The sequence below is a fragment of the Neoarius graeffei genome, chromosome 28 (assembly GCF_027579695.1).
Source record: "Neoarius graeffei isolate fNeoGra1 chromosome 28, fNeoGra1.pri, whole genome shotgun sequence".
NCBI lineage: Eukaryota > Metazoa > Chordata > Actinopteri > Siluriformes > Ariidae > Neoarius > Neoarius graeffei.
Genome location: NC_083596.1, coordinates 28,722,648 through 28,733,652, shown reverse-complemented (window position 1 = coordinate 28,733,652; position 11,005 = coordinate 28,722,648). Strand labels below are relative to the sequence as shown.

Genomic DNA, 11,005 nt, shown 5'->3' with positions numbered 1-11,005 from the left:
GTGGATGGGGCGTTACTGTGGGTTTGCCCATGCCTTGTGTCCTGCTACTGGTGTGTGTGTGTGTGTGTGTGTGTGTGTGTGTGTGTGTGTGTGTGTGTGTGTGTATTTTGTGCATTATTCAATGTTTGCAATTACTAACAACCTGTGCAATAGGTTGTAAGTAATGCTACACCTTGCGTGTAGTAATGCTAACACTTCTCTCTTATTTAATAACAAGCCTGAGTGCCAGGCAGTAAAACACTGCCAAATTTTATCAGGGAGTATGCAGGTTAAGTCAAAGAAAAGAAAAAGAAAGAGAGAAATGCACAAGAACACATGTATCAACTTCAAGTATCACATGAATTCTTAGTTACAATAGTTAACTAGTGTAGTATACTTACTTTTAATCTAGGAGACACTTATGAAGGTTTAATACTGAAATCATAGGCAAGAATTAAATTATTACCAGCATCCACCACATAATACAATGAAAGAGCCCAAATAATTCACAAAATCAGTCATTTATATGTTTCATAAATATATTGTTCTCCACCAGATTAGTCCAACATCCACAATCACAGTTCAGTTCAGAATATCCACTCTACAGTTCAGCTCTATTCAAATCCAGCAATGTAGTTCACCAGTTTGCAACCTCTTCCTTTGATTTTATCAGAAGTAAGCAAAAAAGGAAACCTTTTAAACAAAATAACCAAAAGTTTAGTCAAGTTACTCACAACTCAGACACTCCCCCAAACAATCGTGAGTTCATCACAATAACAGCTCAAGTTCCAGTTATTCCCCAAGCTCTTCCACTTCTGTTGGTGTTGTCACCAGCTGATGATGGTTTTTAACAAGGAGGATATGTGATCCGGAACAAAGTTTCGAAGACGCTGGAGAAAGGGATCTGCCTTAGCACAGTGAAATTTGCACAGGTGACACTTCCGGTTTTTATCCAGCTGCAGACAAGCAGCGAGAAACAGGTAAGCCTTCTTTCCTCCTCATTTCAACAACAAGGGGTTTGTCGGTTCCTTTCTCCTGTTGATGACCATAGAAGACTACTTTGGTTTTAACATATGGTACAACTACGGATATTTTTGCGAGAAATAAAATGTGAAGGCACACAGCAATGGGAACTCATGAAGAGTAGCAGACTGACTGACCGACACCTTACAGCATGCGCCATCTTCCTTTTAAATGGGATCACATGATTTCCAAAGAACAAAAGGGGTGGCCTTTGTCGCAATGTAATTGGCACATTGAAACATGGGTTGGACATGACAGAGTGCACGTGACAATATTCACTTCGATAACCCAGAAGACCTTTTGAAAACAGCGTTTGTGTCCATTTTAGATTCAGTAGGGATTAATCAGAATGTCATAGGACCGACCCATAATGGTGGTCATACCCTCGATCTAATACTAACATTCGGGTTAAACGTAGAAAATATAATCATACTTCCACAGTCTGAAGTTATCTCAGATCATTATCTCACCTCATTCAAAATATGTCTGAGTAATAATATATGCACCTCACCACACTACTGTACACAAAGACCACAATTTTTCTGCCTACCTAGAAGGACCAGAGAGGGGTCATTTGACCCACACAGCTTGCCTACCTAGAAGGACCAGAGAGGGGTCATTTGACCCACACAGCTTTTGCCGAATACACTAATCACTCATTTTGTTATGGTAATGAGGCTGTTAGGGGCAGTGTGTGGGGTGAGGGGTGAGGGGGTCACACCTTACAATGTGTGTGTAATTGTATGTAAATGTCCGAGCATAAAACTATCAAACGTATTGTTGTGCATGTGGGAGCAAATGATGTTTTCAGAGAACAGCTGTTTGTCCAAGATGATTTCAGAAAACTTTTTTCTGATCTCTATAAGACTGGAATACAATCTTTTATTAGTGGCCCACTCCCAGCGAGAGGAATTTTTGCATTTTCTCGACTCTTCAGTCTTAACACCTGGCTTGGAAAAACTTCCCATGTGATCATGACGAATCATATGACTGCAACCAGATAATGGTTGAATTAGCGTGTGAATCTCTCATGCCATGTGACCATAACGACTCATGTGAATGCAACCTGGCAATTGTTAGATGGATAAATACCAGTGCATGTGGACTACTGCTTCATTTCCCTCAAGAATTTTGTGGTGAAAGAAGCTCCTCTCCAAGGAACGAAGATGCAGAGATTCAGCACTCAACAGGCATTGGAAATGATCCTGGATGGAGCTGACCCTGGCGAATCGGATGGAGAAGACATCAATCTCCAGGTGGATTCAGACTCCGAGCTGTCTCAGTCTTCAGGTAATATTAGTTATTGCAATGTAAAAATAATAGTTATTTCCCAAAAACTACTAGTTCTAGTTAAAAAATACTAGAGGTGATTTTTACTACATTACTTGAAACTAGAAAAATAAACCATTTTTGTAGTGATTAGCTTCTATACTTGCATTTGTGATATCATTTGAATTTCCCATTGCTCATAATTACATTTTTTCATGCTACAGATGAGGAGAGTGCTCCCCAACCAACAAAGAGAGCTCGGCTAGCGACTGATGTGGCAGAGACTGCAAAAGATGGCACAGTATGGCATGAAGAACAGGTGGGAACGGGTCCACATTTCACCCCACCAACGCCATACAGCACAGATGGAGAGCCAACCGCTAAGGCCAGGAGGTCAATCACAAGTCGCCTTCAGAGCTTCCTTTGTTTCATCACTCTGGACATGCTTGGCATCATACGAGACTGTACAATTCAACATGCGAAGCAAACTGAGCATGTGGATTGGTTCATGGGCATACCTGAACTAATGGCATTTATTTCCATCACCATCATGAGGGGAATCATCAAGGTGCCATCACTGCATGACTGCTGGTCGAAAAACCTGGGAAACCCACACATCATCGAAACCATGTCCCGAGGGCGTTTCAAAAACATCATGCATCACCTGCGCTTTGATGACAGAGACACCCGCAGCGAGCGAGTACAGACTGATAGGTTTGCTGCAATTTCAAACATATGGGGATTGTTTGTCACCAACTGCATCACATCCTACATCCCTGGTCAACACATCACCATTGACGAACAACTTTTCCCGTGCAAGACTCGCTGCTGTTTCCTACAGTACATTGCAACTAAACCAGACAAGTTTGGTATCAAGTTTTGGGTGGCGTGTGACTTGAAAACCAAATACGTCTGCAACATCCTCCCATATCTTGGCAAGGACCCCACTCGGCCTCGTGGGGAGAGAGTGTCTGAGAGTGTAGTCATGAGGCTGATGGAACCATTCTTGGACAAGGGCAGAAATGTTACCACAGACAATTTCTTTACATCACTGTCACTTGCAAAACGACTACTTAGCCGGAATTCAACCATCCTCGGCACAGTCAACAGGATTCGCCAAGAAATTCCACCATCAACTCGACAGATGCACCGCGATGAATTTACCACCCAGGTATTTTCATCCACTGGTGCCACACTGACTGTGTATGCGCCCAAGCGGAAGAAGACAGTATATGTTCTCAGCAGCATGCACAGCACGATTCAGACACAGGAAACCGCCAAAAAGAAGCCAAACACCATCACACTCTACAACACAACAAAGTGCGGCGTCGATATCATGGACCAGATGGTGCGGGAATACACTGTCCGCGCAGGAACAAGGCGCTGGCCAATATCAGTGTTCTACAACATGATAGACATTGCAGCACTGAATGCCCACGTGCTCTATCAATTATGCACTGGGAGAAAGGAAAGACGGGTGGATTTCCTGTTTGAACTGGCAAGAGAGTTGGCTCACTCCCACGTGGGTATGAAAAAGGTCCAAAAGGAGCAATTGCTTCGGCAACAACCCTCCACACCACAATTCGGACAAAGAGCCAAGTGTCAGGCTAAAATCAAATGCAAGGACAATCGTGCAACTGTGCGCTGTGTTGGCTGTTATAAATATACATGTGGGAAATGCAGAAAGGAGCAATGGCTGTGCCAGAATTGTGAGTGACTGCTCAAATGTATTTCACTCATTTGCATTCTTTGTAAATATGCTTTTTTCTTTGTAAATATATTTTTTCTATTTTTGGCACACAAAAATAACAGTTACTTCTGCAAAAACTTTCCACACGAAAACTGGGAAAACAGTTGCTTTTTCATTCATTGTAAATATGTTTTGTTTTGATTTTTTTTAACAATAAATGTCAAGAGTTTTGATCCCAAATTCTCGTTCATCCTGATGATTCACTGCATAAAAATCCACCATATGTTTATAAATCCACCATATGGGCACACACACACACACACATGCAAAAACACGGCTCAAGCGACTCTGTGACTCAAGTGACTTCTGTGAGCCGCTAACAGCCACATTTCCACAACAAAAGGAGTGTCCACAGGGGGTCCAAAGGGTCAAATGACCCTCTTGTGGGCCTTTTAGGTAAAAAGGGTCAAATGACCCTCTTGTGGGCCTTTTAGGTAAAAAGGGTCAAATGACCCTCTTGTGGGCCTTTTAGGTAAAAAGGTCAATTGACCCCTCCGTGGTCATTCTGGTGACATACATTCACTTCAACTACTGCACAGAGCTTTATAAATGATCTCCCAGAGTTATCAACTTTGATTGGGTCACTGTCAGCCTCTGCAAAACTTGATCAGGCAACTGAATTCTTAGTCAACGTTCCGCCATACTTTAGATAATGAAGCTCCTCTTAAAAGGAAAATGGTCAGAGACAAAAAAAAATTAGCACCTGGTATAATGATGACACTCACACTTTAAAACAGACCACTCGAAAATTGGAACGTAAATGGTGTCAAACAAAATTGATAGCATTCAAATTAACGTGGAAGGAGAGCTCCCTGAAGTATAGAAAAGCTCTTAGTGCTGCGAGATCAACATATCTCTCCCCCCTAATAAAAGATAACAAAAATAATCCAAGATTCCTATTTAATACTGTAGCAAAATTAACCAGGAATAAATCCACGATAGACACATGCACACCTGCAGTATGTCGTAGCAACGACTTCATGAATTTTTTTAATGACAAAATTGAGAATATCCGACAAAAAATTCAAACTACGAATTTAAGGTCAGACAATGTAAGTGACCCTGTAGTTGACAATATAACTGTATCAGATCAGCAATTAGAATGTTTTACTCCCCTTAGAGAAATTAAATTACTTTCATGAATCTCCGCATCAAAATCCTCAACTTGTGTACTAGATCCCTTACCTACAAGTCTATTCAAACACATAATACCTGAAGTAATTGAACCGCTTCTAAAAATAATAAATTCTTCTCTTACGATTGTCTATGTACCCAAATCCTTTAAACTAGCAGTTATCAAACCCCTGATTAAAAAACCTGACCTTGATCCCTGTCAGCTGTCCAATTATCGGCCAATATCAAACCTCCCCTTTATCTCCAAGATCCTTGAAAAAGCTGTGGCACTGCAGTTATGCTCATATTTACATCGGAATAACATCCATGAAATGTTTCAGTCAGGACTTAGACCTCATCATAGCACAGAGACAGCTCTGGTTGAAGTAGTAAAAGACCTACTGTTGGCATCTGATCAGGGCTGTGTCTCGCTGCTTGTGTTGCTTGACCATAGTGCATCATTTGATAGACTAGAAAATGTTGTGGGAGTTAAGGGAGTTAAGGGAATGGCCCTTTCCTGGCTTAGGTCTTATTTAACTGATCGCTATCGGTATGTTGATGTAAATGGTGATTTTTCTAGACATACTGAGGTAAAGTTTAGTGTTCCACAAGGTTCTGCCTTGGGTCCACTGCTTTTTTCTTTATATATATTACTGTGGCAGTTCGTATGAATGGGCGGAGCACAGAAGACAGCAGGACAGAGCTAAGGTTGGTAAACCTTTTTGTTTTCAACACTTTTCAGTGGTCTCTCACTTAATAATACACAGACATGTGCACGCACACACAACCGGCATCTGGTTCAGGGGAGAGCTCCCTCTGCTCTCACTCTCTCTCCTTAAATAGGGCGCGGTCACTGGGGAAGACACACAAACACATTAATTAACATCAGGTGTAGTGATTCTGCCACTTACCTTCCCTGACTCCGCCCTCCGGTCACAGACCGATGCATGACCACATCCCCGCTGCCACATACCCCCACCGCCCGACTCAGGCCGGGCGGCTGTCCGGCCTGCAGCCGACTCCCCCCCCCCTTGACGGGAGAGGAAGTCCGCCACGACCATCTGCGCCCCCGGCCTGTGGATCACCTTGAAGTTAAAGGGTTGGAGTGCCAGATACCAACGGGTGATCCGCACGTTGGCATCCTTCATGCGGTGGAGCCACTGGAGGGGTGCGTGGTCTGAACAGAGGGTGAAAGGGCGTCCCAGCAGGTAGTAAAGGAGGGCGAGGACCGCCCACTTGATTGCTAGGCACTCCTTTTCAATGGTGCTGTAGCGCCCCTCATGCACCGACAGCTTTCTACTGATATACAGTACTGGGCAGTCCTCCCCCTCCACCTCCTGGGACAAAACAGCCCCCAGTCCTCTGTCCAACGCATCCGTCTGTAACATAAAGGGGAGAGAAAAGTCCGGGGAGTGTAAAAGTGGACCCCACACAGTGCAGCCTTTACCTCAGAAAAAGCCCGCTGGCATTGCTCCGTCCACTGGACCGGATCTGGTGCCCCCTTTTTAGTCAGATCAGTCAGCGGGCTGGTGACATCCGAACAATTAGGTATAAACCTACGATAATAGCCAGCCAGCCCCAGGAACTGTCTCACCCCCTTTTTGATCTTGGGCCTCAGGCAGGCCGCAATTGCTGCTGTCTTGTTAATTTGGGGACGCACCTGCCCGTTGCCCAAGTGGAAGCCCAGATACCGTACTTCTACCCACCCAATTGCACACTTCTTCGGGTTGGCTGCGAGACCCGCTCGCCTCAGCAACCTAAGGACAGCCCTCAGATGTTGGAGGTGCCTCGGCCAGTCATTGCTATAAATGATGTCATCGAGGTATGCGGCCGCATAGGTGGCGTGGGGGCAGAGGATCCTATCCATCAGCCGCTGAAACGTAGCGGGCACCCCAAACAGCCCAAAAGGAAGTGTGACAAATTGGTGTAAGCCAACAGTGTGGAAAAGGCCGTTTTTTCTTGGGATAATGGAGTCAAGGGGATCTGCCAATAACCCTTTGTCAAATCCAGTGTCGAGTAAAAGTGAGCCATGCCTAGTCGATCGAGCAACTCATCAATATGAGGCATTGGATACGCGTCGAATTTAGACACCGCGTTGACTTGTCTATAGTCTACACAGAACTGGACCGACCCATCGGCCTTGGGTACCAAGACCACCGGGCTACTCCAGTCACTGTGGGACTCCTCAACAATGCCCGTTTCGAGCATGGCCTCGAGTTCTTCCTGAACCACTTTTTTCTTGTGTTCGGGTAGCCTGTAAGGGCGGCTACGCACTACCACCCCCGGGGGCATCTCAATGTGGTGCTCTATGAGGTTGGTGCAGCTGGGCAGGGGTGAGAGCACGTCCGAAAACTCGGCCTGCAACTAGGCAACCTCCGCGAGTTGGGTCAGGGAGAGGTGGTCTCCACAGGGGACCGGAGAGGTACGTGATGCCAATGCTTCCTTTTGAACCTCCGGCCCCAGCTCCGCCTTCTCCAGAACCACTGACACCAACGCCACGGGGACCTCCTCGTTCCAGAGTTTGAGCAGATTGAGGTGGTAAATCTGTAGCGCCCCACCCCTGTCCGTTCGCCTCACCTCATAGTCAACGTCCCCAACGCCGTGTGACCTCAAAGGGTCCTTGCCACTTGGCGATCAATTTGGAGCTCGATGTGGGCAACAGTATGAGTACTTTATCTCCCGGTGCGAACTCCCTAAGGCGCGTACCCCTGTCGTACAGGCGGGTTTGCCGTTCTTGGGCTTGCCGCAAATTCTCCTGGGTTAGGTGTGTGAGTGTGTGAAGTTTTGTGCACAGGTCAATAACATATTGAATTTCATTTTTACTTGGTGAAGGTCCCTCCTCCCAATTTTCTCGCAGCACATCTAGAATGCCGCGCGGCTTATGCCCATATAACAATTCAAATGGGGAGAACCCCGTGGAGGCTTGGGGGACCTCTCGCACTGCAAATAACAAGGGTTCGAGCCATTTATCCCAATTACTTGCGTCCTCACTTATGAATTTTTTAATTATATTCTTGAGGGTACGACTGAACCGTTCAACTAAACCTTCCGTTTGTGGGTGATACACGCTGGTGCGGATCGGCTTAATACCCAACAACCCATACAGTTCGTTCAGTGTATGTGACATAAACGAGGTGCCTTGGTCAGTCAGAATCTCTTTGGGGATTCCAACTTGGGAGATGACGCGGAAGAGCGCTTCCACAATACTGCGTGCTGAAATATTGTGGAGAGGCACTGCTTCTGGGTATCGCTTTGCATAGTCCACCAGAACTAAAATAAAGTGGTACCCTCATGTTGACCGATCTAATGGCCTGACGAGATCCATCCCAATTCTTTCGAATGGGGTCTCGATTAATGGGAGAGGGCGCAAAGGCGCTTTTGGAATGGCCGCTGGATTTACTAACTGGCATTTGCGGCACGCCGTACACCACCTACGGACATCGCCGTGACTCCCTGGCCAATAGAACCGGGCCATTATTCGGGCTAGTGTTTTATCCTGCCCTAAGTGTCCAGCCATGGGATTAAAGTGAGCCACCTGGAACACCAATTCCCGGCAGCTCTTCAGAATCAAAAGCTGTGTGACTTGCTCTTTAGTCTGAGTGTCCTGCATCACTCGGTATAATCTATCCTTCATAATTGCGAAGTAGGGGAAGGACGGGGTGGCGTTTGGCTGGAGCGTTTGACCATCGATTACTCTCACTTGGTCAAACGCATGCTGCAGAGTCTCATCCCGCGACTGCTTTAATGGAAAATCCGCAAGGGATTCCCCAATAGAGAGAGGAGGAGCCGGCAGCTCCACACTCTGATGCGGAGATGAAGTAGACGACTGTGACAGCTGCTCCCGCCAACGCGACACCGGGACCTCCCCCTATTAAACTACGGCAGGACCCACTCTTCACTAGATGACTCATTAATTCCCCAAATCCTGGCCAATCAGTCTCCAAAATTATAGAGTGGGTAAGGCGACGATTAACCACCGCCTTTGCTATAAATTTTTCCCCTCGAAAAAGAATGTGGACCGACACTAGTGGGTAGTTGTGAACATCCCCATGCACACACAACACCTTCACCAATTGTGCTCCCCCCAGTGCTTCATCTTGCATCAGGCTTTGGTGGATTGTGGTCTGATTACAACCAGAATCCACCCATGCCTGATATGTATCCCCTTGGACACTCACCGGTATGCGATATGCTCCGGCCCGATCGAGGGCGGCTCCTGGTGCGTTGGGGATCCGAACCACCGCGCCCACCTCCATTACCGAGCACTGCTGTTGGAGGTGGCCCGGCTCCCCACAGCGCCAGCAAACCGGCCCGGGCTTCCTCTCCGCACTAGTGCTCTGGGGCTCACTCACCTGAGCGGGGGGAGAGACAGACACAGAAGGGAGAAATGGGAGGGCACCATGGGTGCAGCAGGCCGGCTGGGGTGGCGCCGGCCCCCGCCTCCGCGGTGGGGGAACGGGGCGAGGATGAGACACAGGAGGAGGGAGAGAGAGAGAGAGGAGAGGAGAGAAGAGGTTGTCTGCTGTCCTGCCATCGGGACAGCCACCAAATGGTCCTCTGCCAGCTCGATTGCCTGATCCAGCGACGCCGGGCGGTGGCACTGGACCCACTCTGCGGTTCCTGCTGGTAAGCGCGCGACGAACTGCTCCAGTACCACCTGGTCGATGATTCCCTCGGCGTCATGGTTGTCGGCCCTCAACCACCACCAGTAGGCGTCCCGGAGTTGCTGGCCAAACAGGAACGGCCGGCCGACTTCCTCCAAGTGCAGAAGTGCTGTTGTTGTTGCTCGGGGGTGCGCCCCACACGCTGGAGGATGGCCTGGCAAAGGTCCGCGTAGGCCAGCTGGCGGTCAGTGGGGAGTTGTAGCGCGGCCAGCTGCGCCTCTCCTGTTAGCAGGGGGAGGAGGCGCGCCGTGCGCTGTTCCACCGGCCACCCGGAGGTCTCTGCTACCTGCTCAAAGAGCATGAGGAAGGCCTCGGGGTCGTCCTGCGGGCCCATCTTCATTAGGGTGAGGGGGGAAGGGCCCGAGGCGGTGGAGTTGGTGGACCCCGCCAACACGAGGAGGTGCCGGAACGCCTGTCGATCTTCCTGCTGAGCCAACACCAGGGCCTCTAACCGTTGTTCCTGCTCCTTCCGGAGGGCGACTAGCGCCTGGTGCTGGCTTTGCTGGGCCATGGCGAGGGCGTGGACCAGGTTGGCGAAAGGGGAGGACTCCATGGGGCTGTTCTGCTTCTGCGCTCCAAGGTTCCCGGGTTTCAGCACCACTGTGGCAGTTCATATGAATGGGCGGAGCACAGAAGATGGCAGGACAGAGCTAAGGTTGGTAAACCTTTTTATTTTCAACACTTTTCAGTGGTCTCTCACTTAATAATACACAGACACGTGCACGCACACACAACCGGCATCTGGTTCGGGGGAGAGCTCCCTCTGCTCTCGCTCTCTCTCCTTAAATAGGGAACTTAAATAGTCACTGGGGAAGACACACAAACACATTAATTAACATCAGGTGTAGTGATTCTGCCACTTACCTTCCCTGACCCCACCCTCCAGTCACAGACCGATGCTTGACCACGCCCCCGCTGCCATAATTACCTCTGGGTGATATTATTCATAAACATTGTATTAGTTTCCACTGTTATGCTGATGACACACAGTTGTATGTTTCTGCAAAACCTGATGGGAGACACCAGCTTAATAGAATTGAGGAATGTGTGAAGGACATTTGACACTGGATGCTTATTAACTTCCTTCTGCTTAACTCAGACAAGACTGAAGTACTTGTACTAGGACCACATGTCGCTAGAAGTAAGTTTTCTGATTGCACAGTAACTCTGGATGGCCTTTCTGTTCCTTCACGTGCAGTAGTAAAAT

The 11,005-nt window shown here is 47.7% G+C and overlaps 1 protein-coding gene across 1 annotated transcript; it reads left to right on the top strand.

Annotated features, from left to right (window-relative positions):
* The first annotated feature begins 1,969 nt into the window (after positions 1 to 1,969).
* Positions 1,970 to 4,138, top strand: LOC132876009 (uncharacterized). The gene is made up of 2 exons (XM_060913209.1): positions 1,970 to 2,292; positions 2,496 to 4,138. Exons 1-2 carry the CDS (start codon positions 2,169 to 2,171, stop codon positions 3,986 to 3,988), a joined length of 1,617 nt encoding a protein of 538 aa, XP_060769192.1. The 5' UTR covers positions 1,970 to 2,168; the 3' UTR covers positions 3,989 to 4,138.
* The last annotated feature ends 6,867 nt before the right edge of the window (positions 4,139 to 11,005 follow it).